Below are 25,789 nucleotides of genomic sequence, written 5' to 3'. Positions count from 1 at the left end.
TTTGCGCTGAGAGGATCGGCTCAAGGGTTCACCAGACGGTGGCAACCGTTCCTCGACTACCTAGCGGAACGTTAGAGGGAAGATAGATGGCCAGCAGCAGCAACCCGGGGGGGGGGGGGGGGGGGGGGGAAGGGAAATTGTTTGGGTTTTTGGAGGGGAAGAGGGGGCGGGGGGGTATTACTTTGTGTTATTTGGTTAGTTTACCATGTTAGTTAAACAATGTTATATTGCAGTTATCATGTTACCTGTTTTTTCTTTTCTTTTTTTGATTTGTAAGGGAACAAATTGTGTTTAAAAACTTTAATAAAATATATATTTTTTTAAAAAAGAATAATACTGCTGGCAGCAGGTGGCTCAACAGAATGATAGGTATATAAAAATCCCCACAATATACCTCCAGAGTGAGAAAGCATCAACGTGAAGCCAGTTACTTCCTCACAGTTAAGGATACACATTCATCCCAGGCCACTCGCAGACCACTCAGTTTCTGTAATAAAGTTAGATGGTTTATCTTACACTGACATGTGGAAATGATGCAACTTCCTTTGACTCCTCAGGCCGTTATCAACTGCCACGGTGCAGCCACTGAACTGAGGCAATATAACAAAATGGCCCAAAAGCTCAAAGCTTTGGTCAAAAAGTTATTAAAAATATGGACTGACAATCCATCGCTGTCCAACTCGAGAGCACAATTAAAATGAATTCTTAAAATACTCACATCAATATAAACACCATATAGTTTGCAAATGGTGGAAGTGATAGAAGCACCACAGGCATCACCTGTATAATATCTCTGCGAAACTGAAAGAGAAAAGTCTTTTACAGATTACGGCTGCAAACTTCAGATGTCAGCAGGTGGCCAACATTTAATTTTACTTGAAAGCATTGCGCAGTATGTGTAAACACACATGTACAAAGCTTGAATTTGTTGCTGAATTCATTACTTCTCACTACAAAGCGAAATATCACTCATGTTGGTTCAGTTTCCACTACCTTTCTTTTGTATTCATCAAGGTGAGGGACATTGGTTTTGGAGAATGGGACCATTTCCATTTCAGGCATCTTATGCCAACAATCAGAACTCCCTGATCAATTATAGCACAACGAGATGCAGAGTAAAACTCCTTCCATTCAGCCCCAATTTCAGGGAACCAGACCACTGATTCAGATCAAAGTGGCGATTTTCATTCCTACACAGATAACCTGTGGCCTTGAGGCAACAAGAGTTTTACTTTTCTGTCCACCCCTGGACCCCAAAACATTAGATTGGCATTGATAGAAACTTTGCAGCTGTCAGTCTCTTTTCTCAGCCAGAGCCCATGGTGTTTGACTTGGAAAGAACAAGGTTTAACATATCGACAAATGGAAAAAAGGTATGTTGAACAATTATGATCCTGTGGAAGAAATCTGTATCTTAATGCCTCAGTACATGGAATGGGAACAACAAAGGAACGAGTCTATCTGCAGCACAGTGGTCTTCACTTACTACATGAAAAAAAAACTTCCCACCTGTCTTAGTTTTTCCATTTCTCGGTAAGGCAGTTGGTTGTACTTCAGTCCCTGTTCAGCCATTTTATGCTTTATTCCACTGACTTCCTTGAAGTCAAAATACAATAAACGAAAACCTACAAAGGTACGTAAAATGGAAAGTTATCGACTGTGAAAATGCAATTACTGTTTAACATAATTTACAAAAGAACCAGAGGGAGAGGAGTTTCTTTTTTAAGGAGCTGTCCCAGGCAGAAAGGGCCGAATAGCCTCCTTCTGCACCATAAAATACAATGAAAAGATTTGCATTTCTATTGCACATTTCACTATGTTTGAAAATGCTTTACAGCTAATGAAGTACTTTATTTGAAATGTAGTCACTGTTGCAATGTAGAGAAATGTGGCAGCCAATTTGCACACAGCAGGATCCCTTAAACAGCAATGAAACAATCAGATAATCTGTTTTAGTGATGTTTTGCCTCTTATCAGCAGCAACACAAAATGTTGTAAATACATAGATGGGTGAAATAAAGAAACATACAAATGCTTCTCATCATTCACGGAGGCTGATCTGTTAATGTACAAAGAATCAAAGAAGATAATCAAAGGAGTAACACCAGGTGTATCTAAAAATGAGCTGTCAAACTGAAGCTACAATACAATTTAAGATGCCAAAAAGTGAAAGCTGCATGCAATAGACAGAGCTGTGAGATCCCACAACCAGCAGATCAGCTCAAAGCGCTGCAGTCCTGCTACATCCAGCCGTGAATGATGGTAGACAATTAAACTCGCCAGAGGAAGAGGCTCCACAAATATCCCCAGCCGCAATGAAAATGAAATGAAAATCACTTATTGTCACAAGTAGGCTTCAATGAAGTTACTGTGAAAAGCCCCTAGTCGCCACATCGGTCCGGCGCCTGTTCAGGGAGGCTGGTACGGGAATTGAACCGTGCTGCTGGCCTGCTTTAAAAGCCAGCGATTTAGCCCAGTGTGCTAAACCAGCCCCTCATGATGGGGGAGCCCAGCACATCAGTGCAAAAGACCAGACTGAAGCATATGCAACAATCTTCAGCCAGAAGTGCCGAGTGGCTGATCCATCTCGAACTCCTCCTGAGGTCCCAGCAGAACAGATGTCAATCTTCAGCCAATTTGATTCACTCCACATGATATCAAGAAATGTCTGAAGGCACTGGATACTGCAACGGTTACATCCTGACAATATTCCAGCAATAATACTGAAGACATGTGCTCCAGAACTTGCTGCACCCCTAGCCAATCTGTACCAGTACAGCTACAACACTGGCATCAACCCAGCAGTGTGGAAACGTTCCCAGGTGTCCTGCACATAAAAAGCAGGACAAATCGAATAACAAATCTAACAGGATCAATTACTGCACCATCAGTCTGCTCTCAATCATCAAAGTGAGGGAAGGGTCTTTTGAGAGTGCTATCAGCTTACTGATACGGGGCAGCACGGTAGCATTGTGGATAGCACAATTGCTTCACAGCTCCAGGGTCCCAGGTTCGATTCCGGCTTGGGTCACTGTCTGTGCGGAGTCTGCACATTCTCCCCGTGTGTGCGTGGGTTTCCTCCGGGTGCTCCGGTTTCCTCCCACAGTCCAAAGATGTGCAGGTTAGGTGGATTGGCCATGATAAATTGCCCTTAGTGTCCAAAATTGCCCTTAGTGTTGGGTGGGGTTACTGGGAGAGGGTGGAGGTGTTGACCTTGGGTAGGGTGCTCTTTCAAAGAGCCGGTGCAGACTCGACGGGCCGAATGGCCTCCTTCTGCACTGTAAATTCTATGATAATCTATGATACTCAGCAATAACTTGCTCACTGGTGCTCAGTTAGGATTCCACCAGGGTCACTCAGCACCTGACCTAATTCATGCTGTGGTCCAAACGTGGACAAAAGAGCTGAATGCCAGAGGGGAGGTGAGAGTGACTGCCCTTGACATCAAGGCAGCATTGGACTGAGTATGGCATCAAGGAGCCCTGGCAAAATTGAAGTCAATAGAAATCGGAAAAACTCTCCACTGGTTGGAGACTTCCCAACAAAGGAAAGTAGTTGTGATTGTTGAGGTCAACCATCTCAATCCCAGGACCTCACTGCAGGAGTTCCGCAGGGTAGTGTCCAAGGCCCAACCATCTTCAGCTGTTTCAATGAAATGAGGATGTTCGCTGATGATCGCATAATGTTCAGTACTATTCGCAGTTCCTCAGAAACTGAAGCAGTCCATGTCCAAATGCAAAAAGACCTGGATAACATTTAGACTAGGGCTGATGAGTGGCAAGTAACATTTGCACAGTCCATGTCCAAATGCAAAAAGACCTGGACAACATTTAGACTAGGGCTGATGAGTGGCAAGTAACATTTGCGCAAGTGTCAGGCAATGACAGTCTCCAACATGCGAGAATCAAACCATCTCCCCATGACCTTAATAATAATCTTTACTGTCACAAGTAGGCTTAAATTAACACTGCAATGAAGTTACTGTGAAAAGCCCCTAGTCGCCACATTCCGGCACCTGTTCGGGTACACAGAGGGTAATTCAGAATGTCCACAGATGGCCTTACCATCGCTGAATCCCCTATCAACATCCTGGGGTTACCATTGATGAAGAACTGAATTGGACCAGCCATATAAATACAGTGGCCACAAGAGCAGGTCAGAGGCTAGGAATCCGGTGGCGAGCAAATCACCACCTGACCCCCCCACCAACCAACCACCACCACCACTTGCAGGCTCTCCTCCGTTATGGTTTTTGTTTTGTCCAATAGCTTTTTTTTCCTTTTGAAAACCCATTTACTTGCATTAGCGGCTGTTGCAATTGACTGGATGATTCGCAGACTCCTCACTACAAACTGTACGATGTCCAAGTTGTTTTAAACTTGCCGCAACGATGATTTTGCCTTGGACGTCAATGATATTTCTCCTGACCTCATCCTGGTGTATGGACCAGGATTTCCGTCGATGATTCCCTCCTCTGGCTCACAAAACAGTCAGCGAAAGTTGTTTTTCCCCCTCTTTTTTACAGCCCAGATCTCATCACAAGTTTCTCTTTTATGTTCTTTGTTGTTGCCACAAAGAGAAGATGCTGCTCAAACAGGGTACAAAGGTGAACTCCACAAAAGCCCATGAAAGGCTCTGATGATGTCATTATGCAACACATGACATTATACCAGCCAATGGTGTTACTCTGATACATTGTTGCATCTTTGACTTTGTCTATATATATATATATATATATATATATATATGTGTGTGTGTGTTTCTGGAACATACCTCTTCTTTCACCTGAGGAAGGAGCAGTGCTCCGAAAGCTAGTGTCGGAAACAAACTTGTTGGACTTTAACCTGGTGTTGTAAGACTTCTTACTGTGCTCAACCAAGCTACTGTGAGAAAAGCCTCTCTTAGGAATCTCCCAATGACCTGTTTTATAAAGTGCCATCAATAGAGTTATGGAAGCAAGATTGCACACACTGCAAGGCTAACCAAAGGAAGGGGAGAGATAAATTAGATTTCTTTTCAATTTTGTCAAATGCTAACAACTAAAAACAAACTGGCAAATCGCTTTGGATTAGAATTTACATTCTTGCCAATTTAGCTGTTAAAAAACAAGATGCTGCAATAGTCTTAATCGTCTTTGTAAGACTAAAGTTCCTGCTTTTACTAATTTGAGCAAAAATGCAGCAAAACTGTTCTTAATCACTTATTAAGTACTTGGATATGTCCAAATATATTTAATGGATTTGATTTCAAACTTTTAATTTCAACTTTTGTTTAGTCGGTACAGCCTTGACTATGCATTGTTCCGAATTCTCTACTTCCATCAATGGACTGTACACCACAGTTTTTAAAGAAAAATGTCAGTCAGTGTAACACTGTCGAAGGTGGACATATATGCTGAGAATAGTACCCTCCTCCTGGAGGCACAGACTTGGGTTGGAGAATTGATCAACGATTGATCTCCACAGGCTCCTTGTCCGATGCATAGCATTTCGCACTCCAGGCCGTGGCATAGTGGTATTGTCACTGGATGAGTAACCCAGAGACCCAGAGTACTCTGGGGTCCCAGGTTCAAATACCACCACTGCAGATGATAAAATTTGAATTCAATAACAATCCGGAATTTAAAAATAAAAAGTCTATTAGGAGCAGCACGGTGGCACAGTGGGTTAGCCCTGCTGCCTCACGGCACCGAGGCCCCAGGTTCGAACCCGGCTCTGGGTCACCGTCTGTGTGGAGTTTGCACATTCTCCCCGTGTTTGCGTGGGTTTCCCCCCCACAACCCAAAAGATGTCCAGGGTAGGTGGATTGGCCATGCTAAACTGTCCCTTAATTGGAAAAAAATGAATTGGGTACTCTAAATTTATTTTTAAAAAGCATATTATTTCAAATTCCCAATTCATCCACACATCCTTCCACGACCTCACCCCACCCGTCCTATACAACGTCCTCCAGGCTACTTTCCCTCTCACGAGATCTGACTGCAGTCTTGTGTACATCACCTCCTACCCCAACTAAGATAACCTCTTCCAGTTTATGTCATCTCCCATGTCCACAAACCCTCTACAATGCCCCCCCCCCTCCTCTCTAAATGATGGCAAAGTTTCAGCCATCTTAGCTCTGCTGTCAAAGTCCTTCTTCAATCCTGCTTCCACCTTTAAAAGACTCTTCAAAACCTTTAATTTCAACCAAGCTTTTGGACACTTCTATTTCTCCTAGTGGCTCAGCATCCATTCATTCTTCCTTTGTGAAATATCATGGGACAATTTTGTGATTTAAGCTGCTATGTGAACGCAAGCTGTTGTTGAATATGTTCACTGAGTAGCAATTAAAAGGGTTGTTTCTGGCTGGTTGTTTCTATTTCCCCTGTAGCTCCCGAGTGCATACCTGTCCCGACGATAGACTAATGCAAGAGATCACAATTGCAAAGATTAATATGTCACTGAGGATACAGACTCTGCTAATGTAATGGACTCCCCAAATTTAATGGTCAACTCCTAAACTGTAGAGATGGACAATAAATGCAATTTTGAATTTTTCCTATATTGTACCGATGTATCATGAATTGTTTATAACTCTCTCCCACATAACATTTGTAATTTATGCTGCTGAAGAATGACCAATATCTTCTGACCATTAACTCACCTCTGAAAAAGGTGGAGTAGATCACATAAAAACGTGGAAAGTTTCTTTCCAGAAATTGTTCATATTTTGCATTCAAACGTTTGGCCTTGGAGATGATGGCTGAACTTAAAGTACTCCTCTTCGCTGTTGTAAAAAATTGTGACAACGGGTGACCAGTAAGCCTGGGGTGGGGATAGAGAGTAGGGCGGGTGGGGGAATAAAATAAGAAAGTCATCAATTAATCTGCAGGTAGTTTTAGCACAATGGGGGTATCCTGTTGCTTTCCAGCTGTAACAGGAAATAAAGAAAAAAGGATGACTGCATCGGCGGTGAACCAGATCGGGTCTACACACACGTAGATTTCAACAAAGGACGCTGGACAGCAACCAAGAACTGCAACTTTGGCCAATTTTCCTCTCACCAGTCTAAGAGCACCAAAGCAAACTGTAATGTTCCTGCTGCTTTCCTGGCTGAGATCAGCTGACTTGAGACAGGCCAGGGAATAAACCCAAGACCTGCTTGTCTGCATGATTTAGCTGTACGCTTTACCAACAAAGTCACTGGGAAGCATTATTACACTGAACAAAGGGGGCCATTGACAAGACATAGCAAGTTTCAAATTGATTGGACGACAGATTTGTAGTTACATATAGCAGCAAAATACTTGCTTTGCGCTCAGAACATTTTGTAAATACTGCAGGGTATTGCGCACTATACATTCCAACTGGGTTTTGGTTTATTTGCGCTCAGAAGGTTCTGTAAATACTGTAGTTCTTGCACACTACCAACATTACAACTGCGTTTATGGCCAAACACACAAAATTGCGTCTCCAAATGGTAAACAGACCTCAGAAATTCACCTATTGCAGAACTACACATGGATTGAGTAAACTATCAATGTTAGATAAACATTAATGTGGCCCCATAGTACACACACTGTTACTATCTCAAAGACAAAATACTGCAGGTGTTGGAATTGAGAGATATAAACAGAAAATGCTGGAAATACTCAGGTCAGTCAGCATCTCTAGAGGGAGAGAGTTAACATATCATTAATCTAACTATTTCTCCTTGATGCTGCCTGACCTGCACAGTATTCCCAGCACTTTGTGTTTTACCCAGATTTCCAGTATCGGGGCAGGGGGAAACCCACACGGATATAATGGGCTGAATAAACTACTGTTCTGTAAGATCCTGTACAGCTGAGATCACAACACTTCACAAACAAATGAGAATTGAAAAACAGGCGTAGTCCGACTATATACAAGAGCTGCTAAAATTCCAGAGCTGCTAAAATTCAAAATCACACAATACTTACTGCCAGCTCTTAGAGAGACAGCTAATAAACCTGACACTTGCCTGCAGGAAAAATTAATTTCATTTCTAGTGGAAAATATTCACTTATAAAGATACACATTCTTTAAATACACCGATACAGTAAAACTGTAGTCACGGATTTATTTTAAAATGCATCTCTAATTGTGTTAAACGCTTTGCCGTTCATTATCTGCCCTGTTTGCATTTGTCTCTGTCGGTTGTGGAACTGGGCCGCCGAGGCGCAAAAAAGCCGAAGCAGACGCAGAAAGGGTGACTAATAATACATTGCACGGAAGACTTTGATTGAAAAGGCTCTTACTGGGAAACGCAGACTGTCGGCGAGTGTAAAAACTCGGAAAAGTGACATCCTCTCAGCGCCCGCAACTTCAAACAGCCTCTGGCCATCGCCATCTTAGAAAGTAAAAGGAGGCGGGAGGGCGGGTCACAGGTTATCCAGTCTCGCGCGATGTCATCCATCTCCTCACACAAATCCATCAAGTTCAGATTGGGGGAAAAAAACAAAGTTGGTCTATCTCATTATCTCTATTTTCATTTTTATTATTACCGTGCTTGAGGCTTGATGGGTTACTTCAGGGAGGATGGCAAGAAGACAGGGCCGACCTGGAGACCGATATGGACAATGGTAGGGGTGGAGAGGCAATGAGTGATCAGGGAAACTGGGACTCTTTTCCTTTGGAGAAACACGGTTAAAAGGAGATCTGATAACGGAGTTCAAAATTCTGAGAGGTTTCGATTAAGCAAAACGAACCCCTCTTCAGTGACCCCATTGTTGCCTGTTGCCATTCACACAAGGCATGGCCATTTGGGTGAGATCCTGACCGCCTGATGCTTGTTGAACTTCCCCGCAACAAGAGTCAGGACCAAAGGAGACTGGAAAAATAAACAACATCATCAGCTTGCATCTATATAGTGTCTTTCATTTCGTTAAATATTCCAAGCATTCTACAGGAACATTGTCAGATACAATTTGACACTAGCCACATAAGGAGACGACAGGTGACCAAACGCCTGGTCAAAGAGGTATGTCTTTTTTACGCAGAGGGTGGTGGGTGCCTGGAACACTTTGCCAGCGGAGGTGGTAGAGGCGGGCACGATAGCATCATTTAAGATGCATCTAGACAGATATATGAACGGGCGGGGAACAGAGGGAAGTCGATCCTTGGAAAATAGGCGACAGGTTTAGATAAAGGATCTGGATCGGCGCAGGCTGGGAGGTCCGAAGGGCCTGTTCCTGTGCTGTAATTTTGTTTGTTCTATACTTGAATAGAAATTTAATGTATGAGCTTCAAATGTTTCCTTGCACGTGAAAAAAATAATAATACTAAAATCATATAAAAGCATGCTGGAATGCATTTATCATAATTAATATGTGTATTGAATCACATTTTATATATAATAATCGTTATTAGTGCCACAAGTAGGCTTACGTTAACACTGCAATGAAGTTACTGTGAAAATCTCCTAGTTGCCACATTCCGGCGCCTGTTCGGAAATTATTTTTATTCAGGTTTTTATCGAAACAACATTTTTACATAACACTGAGGAAGAATTCAGAATGTCCAATTAACCTAACAAGCTCGACTTTCGGGACTTGTGGGAGGAAACCGGAGCACCCGGAGGAAACCCACACAGACAAGGGGAGGACATGCAGACTCCGCACAGACAGCGACCCAAGCCGGGAATCGAACCTGGGTCCCCGGTGCTGTGAAGCAACACTGCTAACCACTGTGCTACTACCGTGCATATATTCGATCTTTTTAATGTAATTTATGTTACACAATAAGGAGTGTCAATTTTAAAATATTACCACATTGGTGTTTTCAAAATATATGACAATTTGTTTAAAAAAAAGTTTTATTCAGGTTTTTATCGAAACAAAATTTTTACATAACCATTAACAACATTTAACAAAACAAGGTGAATGGTAACATTATATAAAAAAAAATATGCAATAAGTAAACATCCCCCCCCCCGAGGAACGACTGCCACCTCCGAGAGAACCCCATCATGGACCCTCTCAAGGCAAACCTTATTTTCTCAAGACTGAGAAACCCAGCCATGTCACCAACCCAGGTCTCTACACTCAGGGGCTTCGAGTCTCTCCTCATTAAAAGGATCCGTCTCCGGGCTACCAGGGAGGTAAAGGCCAAAACCTCGGCCTCTTTCGCTTCCTGAACTTCCGGATCGTCTGACACATCAAAGATCGCTATCTCTGGACTTGGCACTACCCGCGTGTTTAGGATCTTGGACATTGCCTTCGCGAATCCCTGCCAGAATCCTTTGAGAGCCGGACATGCCTAGAACATATGGACATGGTTCGCTGGACGTCCCGCACATCTCGCACATCTATCCTTCTTTTCTTCTCATGTACTTAATGATCTGTTGAGCTGCTCGCAGAAAAATACTTTTCACTGTATCTCGGTACACGTGACAATAAACAAATCCAATCCAATCCTCAACCCCAAAGAACTTGCTCATTCTCGCTGCCATCATGTGTGCCCGATGGATCACCTTAACTGAATTAAGCTAAGCCTGGCACATGATGAGGAGGAATTAACCCTGCTTAGGGCATCAGCCCACAGGCCCGCATCCAGCTCCCCGCTTAGCTCCTGCTCCCACTTGCCCTTAACTGGGGCATCCTCCGCCTCCTGTAGTTCTTGGTAGACGTCCAACACCTTCCCCTCCCCAACCCAGAATATATGACAATCTTAAATGATTGATTTCCATATTTTCTTATCTCTCTCCTCAAGTTTATTTTTCATTTGATCGAAGATTGGTTCTACAGTATTCATTTGAAACTGCCAATACCTTTGGCTGTGAATGGTATTGTCAGATTTAACTGTGTGCTTTACCTATGTTTCACTTCAAGTAGTTCTATTTTTATTGCATTGAAAGTGTAGGAGGGAGTGCCACACTCTGAGTACATTTAAATTAGCCCAGTGTAAGGCCATCCTTATCCATGTGGTTTTTGTAAGGGGCAATGAAAGGAGTTCACACCAAGTTGTAGAGAAAACAAAACTTACTTTATTTCCTAACACATTAACTATTATGTACAGCTCCAGTAGTTCCCTGCTGGGTCATCTCTAGTCGGTGCCTGACTGGCTGACTCGATTTATACTAAGGCACATTGTGGTATTACGGTACCTGATAGGCTGGAGCACCATTGGTGGAAACTGTATGCTTTCTATTGGTTAGGATGTATGGTAGCTCCGCCCTGCTAGGCGGGGTATAAGAACCTGTGCCGCCCCTGCAGCCTTCATTCTGTACCTGAGCTGCTGGGGGAAACATCTAGCTTATTAAAGCCGTCAGTTGGACTACAACCTCGCTTTAGTGGTCATTGATCGTGCATCATTAAGTTTTTTTTAAGAAGAAAGAATGGAGCTCCGAATCAAGCCGGAGTGTCTGCAACTCAGCCCCCACGCGGCGAACTCAGCGACAATCTTCAAGCACTGGCTGGCGTACTTTAAGGGGTATCTCGGGACGGCCGAAAACACACCCACGGGAGAGCAGAAACTGCAAGTCCTGCACTCAAGGGAGAGCCCGGAGATTTGCACTCTCATCGAGGAAGCTGAAGACTCTGATGCAGCAATAGAGCTGCTAAAAGGACACTATATTCGCCCGGTAAACCAGGTCTACGGCCGGCACCTGCTTGCAACAAGGCGACAAACCCCTGGGGAATCACTGGAAGAATTCTACCGTGCACTCCTGGTGTTGGGGAGAAACTGCAGGTGCCCGCAAGTTTCGGCGAGCGAACACACTGAACACCTAGTCCGGGGCGCTTTTGTGGCAGGTGTACTATCCTCACAAATCCGCCAGCGACTGTTAGAAAAAGACACTCTGGGTCTCAGGGAGGCACGGGCCCTTGCAGGCTCCCTGGACGTGGCCTCCAGGAACGCCCGCGCTTACGTTCCCGACTGCGCGGCAGCCCCTGAGCAGCGTGGAACCTCTCCGCGGCCAACCCCGAGACTTCCCCCATCACCCCACAGGCCTGCGCTGCAAGGCGGCCTGGCAACCCTGGGGGGCCCCGCTGCTACTTTTGCGGGCAGGCCAAGCACCCCCGCCAGCGCTGCCCGGCCCGCGCATCCACCTGTGACTCCAGTGACTTTGTTGGTAAAGTGTACAGCTAAATCATGCAGACAAAAAGGGCCACTTCGTGGTGGTATGTCAGGCCTGTGCGGTTGCCGCGGTCTCCAGCGGCGAATGCGGACTGCAACCACAAACTTCTCCATGGTCCCCGTGCGGCCAGTGGCCGCCGCCATCTTCCTATTCCAGGGCCACGTGCGGACCCCGGGTTCCGCCATCTTGTACCATGGACCTTGGAGGGATGGGTGCCGCCATTTTGTGCACCCCCAGCCATGTGCGACCAATGGGAGCCGCCATCTTGGATGGACTCCCAGGACCCCAGCCCGGCTGACCACGCACTGCCCAAAGAGAACTGCTGCGATTAGCCTCAGTGACCCTGGATCAGTCCCGACCTCGAACACTCTCTCAACTGCTACAATGACCGTATTCATCAACGGGCACGAGACGTCCTGCCTAATCGACTCTGGGAGCACGGAGAGCTTCATACACCCCGACACGGTAAGGCACTGTTCTCTCCTCACCACCCCATTAATCAAAAAATCTCACTGGCCTCCGGTTCACACTCAGTGGAGATAAAGGGGTTTTGCGTAGCAAACCTCATAGTCCAGGGAATGGAGTTCAAAAATTTCTGTCTCTACGTCCTTCCTCACCTCTGCGCGGCTACACTCCTGGTTTAGACTTCCAGTGTAACCTCCAAAGTCTAACCTTCAAATTCGGCGGCCCTATACCCCCCCCTTACTGTCTGTGGCCTAGCGACCCTTAAGGTCGACCCGCCTTCCCTGTTTGCGAACCTCACCCCGGATTGCAAACCTGTCGCCACCAGGAGCAGACGGTACAGTGCCCAGGCCTGGATCTTTATTAGATCAGAGGTCCAAAGGCTACTGAGGGAAGGGGTCATTGAAGCCAGTAACAGCCCCTGGCGAGCTCAGGTAGTGGTGGTAAAGACCGGGGAGAAGCATAGGATGGTCATCGACTACAGTCAGACCATCAACAGGTTTACGCAGCTGGACGCGTACCCTCTCCCCCGCATATCCGACCTGGTGAACAGGATTGCGCATTATAAGGTCTTCTCCACGGTGGACCTCAAGTCCACCTACCACCAGCTCCCCATCCGCACCAGTGACCGCAAATACACTGTCTTCGAGGCAGATGGACGGCTCTACGACTTCTTAAGGGTTCCCTTCGGTGTCACCAACGGGGTCTCGGTCATCCAGTGCGAGATGGACCGAATGGTTGACCGGTACGGTTTACGGGCAACATTCCCATATCTCAATAATGTCACCATCTGCGGCCACGACCAGCAGGACCACGACACCAACCTCCGAAAATTCCTCCAGACCGCAAAAATCCTTAACCTTACATACAACAAGGATAAATGCGTGTTTAGCACCGACCGCCTAGCCATCCTCGGCTACATAGTACGAAATGGAGTTATAGGCCCCGACCCTGAACGCATGCGCCCCCTTCTGGAGTTCCCCCTCCCTCACTGCTCCAAGGCCCCGAAGCGCTGCCGAGGGTTTTTCAGTTACTACGCCCAGTGGGTCCCCAGCTATGCGGACAAGGCACGTCCCCTGATTTAATCCACAGTTTTTCCCCTGTCGATAGAGGCCCGCCAGGCCTTCAGCCTCAAAGCAGACATTGCAAAGGCCACGATGCACGCCATCGACGAGTCCCTCCCCTTCCATGTCGAGAGCGATGCGTCCGACGTAGCTCTGGCGGCCACCCTCAACCAAGCGGGCAGACCCGTGGCCTTCTTCTCTCGTACCCTCCATGCTTCCGAAATCCGCCACTCCTCAGTCGAAAAGGAGGCCCAGGCCATTTTAGAAGCTGTGCGACATTGGAGGCATTACCTGGCCGGCAGGAGATTCACTCTCCTTACGGACCAACGGTCGGTTGCTTTCATGTTTGATAATGCACAGCAGGGCAAGATAAAAAAACGACAAGGTCTTGTGGTGGAGGATCGAACTCTCCACCTATAGCCAAATGGCTAATTGGATGTACTATCACTGATAAATCTTTTAATGGTTGTAGTGTCTGTGTAATTGTCCAGGGTTCTAAGATATATTGGCAAGGGAGGGACTGGTTGGTGCCTGCCTCTTGTCAGAGTGACATCCTCTCCAGATATCAAAACAGACACTTTTGTGAAGGTGTTATTGTAAGTGTCCAAAGGTATAGTTTGAGAAAGATTTGTGTATCTATTTATCTGGAGAATTCCCTGTCCTTATATTTTGAATACTTCTCGGGAGGGGAGTTTGTCTCAAAGGATTTATGGTCTATCAAAGAAAAGTCTTTAATAGTTTGATACTAATGAGTCCTTGGAACCAGCTTGGAGTCTCTCCCATCAGGTGGTAACCTCTATCTGACCTTTAGCTGGAGTGGTTTTATTCCATCTTGAATTAGAATGCTTTGTGTATTACTGCCTTATTTTTAATCCGAATTCTGCGGTGAACGTGATATCCATCACACTACAACCACATCTGCTGCCTGATCAAGCCACACCGGAACTTCGTCTTCGGAAACCTCTTTCAAAACCACAACAGTGGGCTTCCGCGGGACCCCAAGGGGGTCAGCATGCTGAGATGATTCACACTCAGGGATGGACACAGAGATGATCTCCGATGGGGTGCCCTCAGATCCACAGCCTTTGGATCGGCAGTCACCGCGACGTTCGAGTCGGAGGTGGTGTTTGCCCTCGAGATATACGCGACCAAACGTCAAGAAGGTCCTGTGCCCTCATTTCCCAGTCTTCAGAGGATTCTTTGGACTTTGGGAGGAGGGAGGTTATAACCCGCATGGTCTCACAGGTAGGGATGATCCACTAATCCGTGGAGATTGCAGAATACGACTTCCCTCGATAAGGGGACGGGGGACCCTTAACACAGTTCCTGTGTGATGCACGATCACTGACCACTAAAGCGAGGTTGTAGTCCAACTGAAGGCTTTAATAAGCTAGATGTTTCCCCCAGCAGCTCAGGTACAGAATGAAGGCTGCTGGGGCGGCACGGGTTCTTATACCCCACCTAGCAGGGCGGAGCTACCATACATCCTAACCAATAGAAAGCAGACAGTTTCCACCAATGGTGCTCCAGCCCACCAGGTACCGTAATACCTGTAATACCACATTCACCCCCTGTTTAAAAAAAGAGTCCGGCGGGGGTGGTGTCCTGATACTACAAACATGGCAACGTGGTAGAATTAGTTATGGAGGTACCGTAATACCTCCGTACATCGTTTTGTAACTATTTACAATTCTGATAGCTATGTTGATGGTTTACATTTACAGTTTACAGTCTACAATTTAAAATGAAGCAATCAGTCAATCGGGGGCCCTGGTTGACCTCTGTGATCGTCGGAGCTTCGGCGGTGACTCCGGTGGAGGCGCGGGCGCCTGTGACTCCGGGAGCGTGGCTTCGATCTCCATGGCAGCTTCGGCACCCCTGGTGGGGAAAACGGTTGACCTGGGAAGGGAGCGCCTGCGTGGGGCGTCGGTGGGTGGGGGGGGCCTAGACGGGGCCGGCGGAAGGACCGATCCTCCTGTAAGGTGCCCCGGTGGAGGGGAGGGTTGGACTGGTGGCTGGGGTGTGCGTGGGGATCCAGCGAGCGCCAGGTCTCGTAGGGAGACCGTATCTTGTCAGCCGTCGGGGTACACCACGTAGGCGTACTGGGGGTTAGCATGGAGCAGATGGACTCTCTCGACCAACGGGTCCGACTTGTGCGCCCGCACGTGTTTTCGGAGCAGGATGGGTCTGGGTGCTGCCAGCCAGGTCGGGAGCGAGGTCCCAGGGGAGGACTTCCTGGGGAAGACAAGGAGACGTTTGTGAGGTGTCTGGTTGGTGGTCGTACAAAGCAGTGACCGGATGGAGTGGAGGGAATCTGGGAGGACTTCCTGCCAGCGGGAGACTGGGAGGTTCCTGGACCGTAGGGCCAGTAGGACTGCCTTCCAGACTGTTCCGTTCTTCCTCTCTACCTGTCCGTTACCCCGGGGGTTGTAACTGGTCGTCCTGCTCGAGGCGATGCCCTTGCTGAGCAGGAATTGACGCAGTTTGTTGCTCATAAAGGAGGACCCCCTATCACTGTGTATGTAAGCAGGGAACCCGAACAGTGCAAAGATGCTACGGAGGGCCTTGATGACGGTGGTTGCGGCCATGTCGGGGCAGGGGATGGCGAATGGGAACCGGGAGTACTCATCAATCACGTTCAGGAAGTATGTGTTGCGGTCGGTGGAGGGGAGGGGGCCTTTGAAGTCCATGCTGAGGTGTTCAAAGAGACGGGAAGCCTTTATCAGATGCGCTTTCTCTGGTTGGTATAAGTGCAGTTTGCACTCCACGCAGATTTGGCAGTCCCTGGTGGCTGTCCTGACCTCCTCGATAGCGGTAGGGCAGGTTGCAGGTCTTGACAAAATGGAAAAAGCGAGTGACCCCCCCCCGGGTGGCAGAGGTCCTCGTGGAGGGCTCGGAGGCGGTCCACTTGTGCGGTGGCACATGTGCCGCGGGACACGGCGTCAGGAGGCTCGTTCAGCTTCCCGGGACGGTACAAGATCTCGTAATTGTAGGTGGAGAGTTTTATAGATTATCATAGATTATCATAGAATTTACAGTGCAGGAGGAGGCCATTCAGCCCATCGAGTCTGCACCGGCTCTTGGAAAGAGCACCCTACCCAAAAGTCAACACCTCCACCCTATCCCCATAATCCAGTAATGCCACCCAACACTAAGGGCAATTTTGGACACTAAGGGCAATTTATCATGGCCAATCCACCTAACCTGCACATCTTTGGACTGTGGGAGGAAACCGGAGCACCCGGAGGAAACCCACACACACACGGGGAGGATGTGCAGACTCCACATAGACAGTGACCCAAGCCGGAATCAAACCAGGGACCCTGGAGCTGTGAAGCTATTGTGCTATCCACAATGCTACCGTGCTGCCCCTCCACCGCAAGATCTTGTTCTTAATCTTGCCCCGCTGTGCATTATCGAACATGAAGGCAACCGACTGTTGGTCCATGAGGAGAGTGAATCTCCTGCCGGCCAGGTAATGCCTCCAGTGTCGCACAGCTTCTACTATGGCCTGGGCCTCCTTTTCGACCGAGGAGTGGCGGATTTCGGAAGCAAGGAGGGTGCGGGAGAAGAAAGCCACGGGCCTGCCCGCTTGGTTGAGAGTGGCCGCCAGAGCTACGCCGGACGCATCGCTCTCGATCTGGAAGGGGAGGGACTCGTCGATGGCGCGCATCGTGGCTTTTGCAATGTCTGCTTTGATGCGGCAGAAGGCCTGGCGGGCCTCCGTCGACAGGGGGAAGGTTGTGGACTGGATCAGGGGTCGAGCCTTGTCTGCGTAATTGGGGACCCACTGTGCATAATAGCTGAAGAAGCCGAGGCAGCGCTTTAGGGCCTTGGGGCAGTGAGGGAGGGGGAATTCCATGAGGGGGCGCATATGCTCAGGGTCGGGGCCTATGACTCCACTTCGCACTACGCAGCCTAGAATGGCCAGACGGTCGGTGCTAACCACGCATTTATCCTTATTGTCAGTCAGATTAAGGAGATTCGTGGTCTGGAGAAATTTTCGGAGATTGGTGTCGTGGTCCTGCTGGTCATGGCCGCAGATGGTGACGTTATCAAGATACGGGAACGTTGCGCGTAAGCCGTACCGGTCAACCATTCGGTCCATCTCACGTTGGAAGACCGAGACCCCGTTCGTGACACCGAAGGGAACCCTTAAAAAGTGATAGAGCCGCCCATTTGCTTCGAAGGCAGTGTACTGGAGGTCACCATTATGGCGAGGTAGCCGGTGGTAGGCAGACTTGAGATCCACCCTGGAGAAGACCTTGTATTGCGCGATCCTGTTCACCAGGTCGGCTATACAGGGGAGAGGGTACGCATCCAGCTGCGTAAACCTGTTGATGGTCTGGCTGTAGTCAATGACCATCCTATGTTTCTCCCCGGTCTTTACCACCACTACTTGAGCCCTCCAGGGGCTGTTGCTCGCTTCGATGACCCCTTCCCTCAGCAGCCTTTGGACCTCCGACCTGATAAAGGTCCGATCCTGGGCACTGTACCGTCTGCTCCTGGTGGCGACGGGTTTGCAATCCGGGGTGAGGTTCGCAAACGGAAGGCGGGTCGACCTTAAGGGTCGTGAGGCTGCAGACAGTAAGGGGAGGGGGGGGCGTATAGGGCCGCCAAATTTAAAGGTCAGGCTTTGCAGATGGCACTGGAAATCCAGCCCCAGGAGGGTGGCTGCGCAGAGGTGCGGCAGGGCGTACAGGTGGAAATTGTGGAATTCCCTTCCTTGGACAGTGAGGTTCGCTAGGCAGAACCCCTTTATCTCCACCGAGTGTGACCCGGAGGCCAGGGAGATCCTTTGATTTACGGGATGGGTGACAAGAGAACAGCGCCTTATCGTGTCGGGGTAAACAAAGCTTTCCGTGCTCCCAGAGTCGATCAAGCACGACGTCACGTGGCCGTTGATGGAGATCGTCGTTGTAGCTTTCGCAAGCGTCTGGGGCCGACTCTGGTCCAGAGTCACCGAGGCCAGGTGCAGGAATGGAGAGTTCTGGTCGGGCAGCGTGTAGTCGGCTGTGCTGGGGGCCTGGGGGCCCATCCAAGATGGCGCCAGCCATGGGTCACACATGGAGTCCGGGGATGAAGAAGATGGCGGCGGCGAGGGACAAAATGGCGGGGCCCACCCGTCCAGCGTGGTGGCCGGGGGACAAAATGGCCGCAGCCGTGTGTTGCACGCGGCCTGAGGATAGGGTGGTGGCGGCGGGCGCTGGACGGCCGGGGCCTGAAAAGGGGGCTGCCGATAGTCGCTAGAGACCGCAGCCACGGCGCGGGCCTGGCAAACCCCGAAATAGTGGCCCTTCTTGCCGCACCCTTTGTAGGTGGCGGTGCGGGCCGGGCAGCGCGGGCGGGGATGATTCGCCTGCCCGCAGAAGAAACAGCGTTGTCCGGCGGCGGTAGCGGGCCGTCTCGCCGCGCAGGCTTGCGGGGTCAGAGAGAAGGTCTGAGGGGCTGCCACAGAGGGGTGCCACGCAGCCCAGGGGGCCGCCGCGCGTCTGGGAGCAAAATCCAGCGCGTTGTTATATGCAACGTCCATGGACCCCGCCAGGGCCCGTGTCTCAGTAAGTCCCAGTGTGTCCATTTCTAGGAGCCTTCGGCGGATATCGGGGGAAGTCATACCTGCCACGAAAGCATCCCTGATCAAAAGTTCCGTGTGCTCGTTCCCCGAAACTGGCGGGCAGCCACAGTTTCGGCCCAGCACCAGCAGCACCCGATAGAAGTCTTCCAGCGTTTCTTCGGGGCTTTGCCTCCTAGTCGCCAGCGGGTAACGGGCGTAGACCTAGTTCACAGGGCAGATATAATGTCCTTCTAGCAGCTCGATAGCTGCAGCATAATTCTCCGCCTCCTCGATCAGAGGGTAGATCCCAGGGCTGACCCGCGAGTGTAGAAGGTGCATCTTTTGTCTTTCCGTGGGGGTGTCGGCGGCCGTGTCGCCGCAGATAGCAGCAGAGTTGTCCGCGTGGGGGCTGAGCTGAAGGCACTCGGTTTGATACGGAGATCCATCCTTTCAACTGAAGTTGTAGCAGATTAAATTGATGCGCAATCAATTAATCTCGAGACAAGGTGAGTCATAACTAATAGGCTTTACTCTGCTAGAACTGTTTCCCAGCAGCTTCGATACAGAAAGTGAAGGCTGCTGGGACGGCATCTGTTCTTATACTCCGCCTCTCAGGGCGGAGCTATGTACATCAGCCAATGGTAGACTCCTGGGTCTAGCCAATGGTCATCCACCTCTCAGGTACCGCAATACCTGGTATTACCACAATAGGTTAGTAATAGAGTATTATCAGATCCGGAATAACCTAAATCCACGACAGTAGAAGGAGTTGCTGAGAGCAGAGGCAGCATGGTGGCACATGGTTAGCACTGCTGCACCGAGGACCTGGCTTTGATCCTTGCTCTGGGTCACTGTCTGTGTGGAGTTTGCACATTCAGTCCGTGTCTGCGTGGATCTCACCCCCACAGCCCAAAGATGTGCAGGGTAGGTCGATTGTCCACGCTAAGTTGCCCCTTGATTGGAAAAATTGTTTTAATAAAGAGGTTTCCGAGGATGAAGAACCTTCCGAAGACGGCGTCTCCTGGACCAAAGATGGTGCGAGGTGCTTTTCCATTGTACGATCTTGGGCTCGCACGTGGTAAGACACAGGCCCCGTTTGGCGGAGGATAACGCCGGAGAATCACTGGGCACCGTTGGCGAAGTTTCGAACAAACATCGAGTCACCTGGTACAAAATGTCTGGAAGGTCAACGTCAAGAGGGGCAATGACATTGCTGCTGCTGGTTGTGGCACACTTTTACACCTATGTCTGATAAGCTCATGCTAAGGCAGGTACAAAGTCTCCGACGCATCAGTAATTCCGCGTGGGCTACCCCAGTCACTGCAAGCAGAGTAGTCCTGTAGCTAAACAGAAAACGAGCCAGCCTCGTGTCCATCGATCCCAACAATTGTTTCTTAATGCTGTGTTTGAAAGTTTGCACCACTCACACCGCTAAACCATTCGAAGATGGGTGGAATGGGCGGAATGAATATGCTGCACCCCGTTTGCCTTCAGAAACCCGGAGAACACCTTACTCGTGAAAGGAGTTATCAGTGACAAGCGCTTCAGGGAGGCTGTGCATGCAAAACGATAAACTTCTCAATGGTCGCCTGGAACATGGTCCTGCCGTCTTGTGCACCTCAAGCCACTTTGAATATGTGTCAATTACTAAGAGGAACGCGGACCCCTGAAAAGGACCGGCAAAGTCGGCATGCGATTGTGCCCTCGGCCGGCCCAGCTATTCCCAACGATGCAGCGGCACAGCCAGCGGGAGGTTCTGATACTCTTGGTAAATAGAGCATTGCTGAACCATCGCCTTAATGTCCATGTCGAGGACAAGCCACCATATATAACTGCGTGCCTGAATTTTCATCTTGGACACACCCAGATGATCTTTCTGGAGGTCTTGCAGAATTAACTCCTGTCTCTTGTCCGGGACAACTACGCGCATACCCCACAGAAGGATACCATCCTCCACGCTAAATTCAGACGTGTTAGAGGAATATGTCTTCAACTCGCCATGAGCTGTCGATGCTGTCCCCCGTACAGGGCCATGTGCCAAACATTGGAAAGGATTGTGTCCGTCTGGGTCCATTCACGGATCCGTGACTCCATGACAGACAAAGGATCCATGAAATTCACGACCACCTCGACCGTCGTAGGAGTCGATAAGGGGCCTGTCGATAAAGACAACCGGCTCAGAGCATCTACAATTTGTAATTTGAGTTCCCGGTCTATGCTCTAAGTAATATTTGTTAGTGGCGACTAATAGGGCCCAGTCCTGGATGCACGCGGAAGCAATGAACGGATTCACTTTATTCTCTCTGAAAAGCTCAAGTACAGGTTTATGATCTGAAACAAGGGCAAAATCCCGTACCGGCATCCCCAAACAGGCGCCGGAATGTGGCGACTAGGGGCTTTTCACAGTAACTTCATTTGAAGCCTACTTGTGACAATAAGCGATTTTCATTTTTTCATTTTCAAATGGCAGCCGTAGTCATACTAGTGAAAGCGTTTCACAACAAACACTACCGCCAGGCCTTCCTTCTCTATATGATAGTACTTTCTTTCCACTGCAGCCAACGTATGGGAGGTAAAAGCTATCAGCTGTTCCTTTCTGTTCTCCATTCGGTGGGACAGAATGGCCGTAATGCCATAGGGGGAAGCGTTGCATGTGATGAGCAAGGACTTGGCGGATCGTAATGGGTGAGTAGCCCAGAAGACAAGAACTATCCTTTCACCCGCCAAAAAGCTGCTTCCTGTGGCCGGGCCCCAAGTTCATTCGTGATCCTTTTTCAGAAGGAGGTGCAAGGGAGCCAATGTAGTAGCCACATTGAAAGGAATCTCCAGCAATAATTAATGGAACTGAGGAAAGATAGAAGCCCTGAGGCATTTGGCGGGGTGGGCGCCTGCTGGCTGGCCCGCACCTTCTCCGTGCCGGGGTGGAGACCTTTGTGATCCACCCGATAGCCGAGGTAGACTACCTCCTTCTCATTAAACACACACTTGGCTCTGCGTAGGCAGACAACAGCCTCCGAGAACCGCTTCAACACAAGCTCCAGGTTACCCAAGTGCTCTTGTTCAGAGGCAACCGTGACCAGCACGTCATCTAAATAAACAGCTACACGCGAGAGCCCTCTCAGGATGCCCTCCATCACACGCTGGAAAATAACGCAGGCAGAGGACACTCCGAAAGGGGGGTTACTATACAATGTAGTAATGCAGTCGTCCTCCTCTCTGGCGCATCTAAATGGAAAGCATGGACCCTGGGCTGGCAGCAACCTCTACTGGGGTGTCTAGAACTCTGGTTCATCCATAGGCTGTGCTGACACTGGGATCGGCGGCCACAAGCCCCACAACGGCCTGGCTCCCCCTCTATAGACTCCGGGGAAGACTCCCTCTGGGAAGGCTCGTTCTTTAACCATTTGGTCGGGCCATTACGACCCAGGGCAAGGTGGTGGGATGGGGAGGGGCCACAGGATGGGAAGGGGCACGCCCTAAGGCATTCACCATTTGTTGCATCTCCTGCACCCCTCATTCTGTGTTTTCATGGAAAAGTACAATTTGGATGACCAGTAGCAAAGTTAGGAAGGGTTCAGCTAGTAGCCTCCTCTGTGAGGCCGCATTATGCCACAAACCATGGCAGCCCGGTGGCGCAGTGGGTTAGCCCTGCTGCCTCACGGCGCCGTGGTCCCAGGTTCGATCCCGGCTCTGGGTCACTGTCCGTGTGGAGTTTGCACATTTACCCCGTGTCTATGTGGGTCTCACTCCCACAACCCAAAGATGTGCAGGCTAGGTGGATTGGCCACGCAAAATTGCTCCTTAATTGGAAGACATGAATTGGGTACTCTAAATTTATTTAAAAAAAGAAAAGAAAGTTTATGCCACAAACCAAGTGGTCAGGTAGCACTTCAGATAAGATGACGCCATATTCACAGAACTCAGCAATTCTTGGCAGCCTCGATAAAAACTCGGTGATGGACTGACCCAGGGTTCTCTCAGTGGTATTAAACTGGTACCGCTGTACTCTTACCGACGGGGTGGGATTTAAATTTTGCCCCAGTAACTCCACAAGCTCATCAAAAGTTTTAGTGTCTGGGGCCACTGGATAGGTAAGGCTCCGTATCACTCCAAACATATGTGCGCCACAGGCAGTAAGCAAAATGACTACCTGGCTGTCGTTCTCCACAATATTATTGACCCTGCAAATGTACCGCATCGTCTGTGCGTACTGATTCCAATCTTCCAGTCTGGCATCAAACACATCCAATGAGGCGTGATGAAAAAAAAAATTCCAACCTATATCCCAGAGATATGTGAAGGTGGCTCAGCAGCGTCAATAGCGAACCAGTCTTTATCCTCATCGCCAGTTTTGTAAGGGGCAACAAAGGGAGTGGATTATCGCTACCCCGTGAGACCCATGTGGATTATGACAGTGGTTTAACCTGATTTGATTCCAGGCTGGAGGATCTCATACTGCCCCATTCCCCAGCCAAGTCAGGGATAATACCGTAACTTTACCGTTGATGTGACACATTCTGAAGTGGCAGTTGATGTGCACCATTTTGATCTAGCTACAAGGACCAGAGCTTATTTGCATTGATTTCCAGCTTTTGCAGAAATAAAATAAGCTGACTGATTTTTATTGGCCGTGATCATGAGTTTGGCTTCACTTATGCATCACCAATTATTCAGTTGGCTTCTTCAAAGCAGCGCCCTTCATTAAAACATGAGACAGTCCAAGGTTAGAGACATGTGCTAAGTCGAATTATTTCCTGCGGGTGCTCCAGGTTCCTCCCACAGTCCACAGATGTGCAGGTTAGGTGGATTGACCACGTTAAATTGCCCCTTAGTGTCCAAAAGGTTAGGTGGGGTTACTGGGTTATGGGGATAGGGCAGAGGCATGGGCTAAAGTACGGTGCTCTGTCTAAGGGCTGGTGCAGACTCGATGGGCCGAATGGCCTATTTTCTGCACTGTAGGGATTTTATGATTCTGTGCACTTGTCTTTCTAGATGGTAGTGGTCGTGGGTTGGGAAGGTGCTGCCTCAGGAACTTTGGTATTGTGGGGGTGAGACCCACGCAGACATGGGGAGAATGTGCAAACTCCACACGGACAGTGACCCGGGGCCGGGATCGAACCTGGTTCCTCTGCGGCATGAAGCAGCAGTGCTATCCGTTAGATCCTCTCTTGTAGGAGATGATCATTGCCTGGCACTTGTGTGGCGCTAATGTTATTGCCACTTGTCAGCCCAAGCCTGGATATTGCCCAGGTCTTGCTGCATTTGGACATGGACTGCTTCAGTGTCTGAGGAGTCGCGAATGGTGCTGAACATTGTACAGTCATCCGCAAACATCCCCACTTCTGACCTTATAGTGGAAGGGAGGTCATTGATGAAGCAGCTAAAGGTGGTTGGGCCCAGGACACTACCCTGAGGAACTCCTGCAGTGATGTCCTGAAGTTGAGGTGATTGACCTCTAAGCACCACAACCATCTTCCTTTATGGCGGGTATGACTCTAACCAGCGGAGAGTTCCCCCCGCTGATTCCCATTGACTCCTTCTTGAACCGCTGCAGTCCCTGAGGTGTAGGTACACCCACTGTGCTATTAAGGAGGGAGTTCCAGGATGCTGCCCCAGCGACAGTGAAGGAGTAGTGATATATTTCCAAGTCAGGGTGGTGAGTGACTTCGAGGGAGACCTTCAAGTGGTGGGGTTCCCAGGTATCTGCTGCTCTTCTAGATGGTAGGGTTGTAGGTTTGGAAGTTTCTGTCTAAGGAACCTTGGCGAGTTCCTGCAGTGCATCTTGTAGATGGCACACACGGCTGCCACTGTTCGTCGGTGGTGGAGGGACTGAATGTTTGTGGAAATGGTGCTGCCTTGGCTGATACAATAAGAGTTGTCACATGGGTATGGCACTGAAGGGCTATTAATCCCATGGAATTGGATATTCAGGAGAAAAATGTTGAAGGCAGGGCAGCACGGTGGCGCAGTGGTTAGCACTGCTGCCTCCCGACCCCGGGTCACTGTCTGTGTGGAGTTTGCACATTCTGCACCATGTGTCTGCATGGGTTTCACCCCACAACCCAAAGATATGCAGGCTAGGTGGGTTGGTCACACTAAATTGCCCCTTAATTGGAAAAAATGAATTGGGTACTCTAAATTTTTTTTTTTTAAATGGTATCTTCTGAGGCCTGTATGGCTCAGTGCCACATCAGATGGTGCATTTACTCACTGAGCCATCGGACCGGCAATTCCCTCTGATTCAACAGAATAGGAAAGTGTTGTTAGCATTGAACGTGTCAGTGGGGGTGTTTGGTTCATGCCAAAACTACCACTCTGACTGTACATCGTCACCCTCTGACCCCTGGCGATGAGTATTCATTGTACTTATCCAGAAAGACAAGATCCCTAGGATAATGAACCTCATAATTGTGAAAGATGTGCTGTGCATTTTTTAATATAACTTTATTATAAGCCAGCCTTTCATGTAAATTAATGTTTGCTATTCACCAAATAACTTTACTCATGGTTCAGTATTTGCTCTACACTTTCCAGATAGCACATGGAAACAGATGAATCACATGATGGTGTGAAATCAGGATCCAGGATCCTCCAAAGGTCTACTGGAGCCATTATAGCAAAATCATGGGCGAAA

The 25,789-nt window shown here is 48.9% G+C and overlaps 1 protein-coding gene and 1 long non-coding RNA gene across 3 annotated transcripts in view; one reads left to right on the top strand and one right to left on the bottom strand.

The window, feature by feature from the left end:
* The window catches only part of letmd1 (LETM1 domain containing 1), a 27,185-nt gene extending 18,800 nt beyond the window's left edge, over positions 1–8,385 (bottom strand). Inside the window, exons 1-4 of one of the 2 annotated variants that reach the window (XM_072493947.1) lie at positions 8,258–8,385; positions 6,643–6,803; positions 1,510–1,625; positions 719–801 (exon numbers count right to left, since the gene is read on the bottom strand). In XM_072493947.1, the coding sequence (XP_072350048.1) occupies positions 719–801; positions 1,510–1,625; positions 6,643–6,803; positions 8,258–8,349 (452 nt within the window). In that variant the 5' untranslated portion in view covers positions 8,350–8,385. The remainder of the gene's footprint in view (positions 1–718; positions 802–1,509; positions 1,626–6,642; positions 6,804–8,257) is intronic. The other variant, XM_072493949.1, reaches the window with a different exon arrangement.
* Positions 8,344–25,789, top strand: part of LOC140405476 (uncharacterized) — a 24,287-nt gene continuing 6,841 nt past the window's right edge. Inside the window, exons 1-2 of the long non-coding RNA XR_011938623.1 lie at positions 8,344–8,979; positions 21,714–21,840. This is a non-coding gene — a long non-coding RNA (uncharacterized lncRNA). The remainder of the gene's footprint in view (positions 8,980–21,713; positions 21,841–25,789) is intronic.

This window comes from Scyliorhinus torazame, chromosome X (genome assembly GCF_047496885.1).
Source record: "Scyliorhinus torazame isolate Kashiwa2021f chromosome X, sScyTor2.1, whole genome shotgun sequence".
In the NCBI taxonomy this organism is placed as follows: Eukaryota; Metazoa; Chordata; class Chondrichthyes; order Carcharhiniformes; family Scyliorhinidae; genus Scyliorhinus; species Scyliorhinus torazame.
The sequence above is the reverse complement of the archived record's forward strand: the minus strand, read 5'-3'. Positions and strand labels throughout refer to the sequence as shown.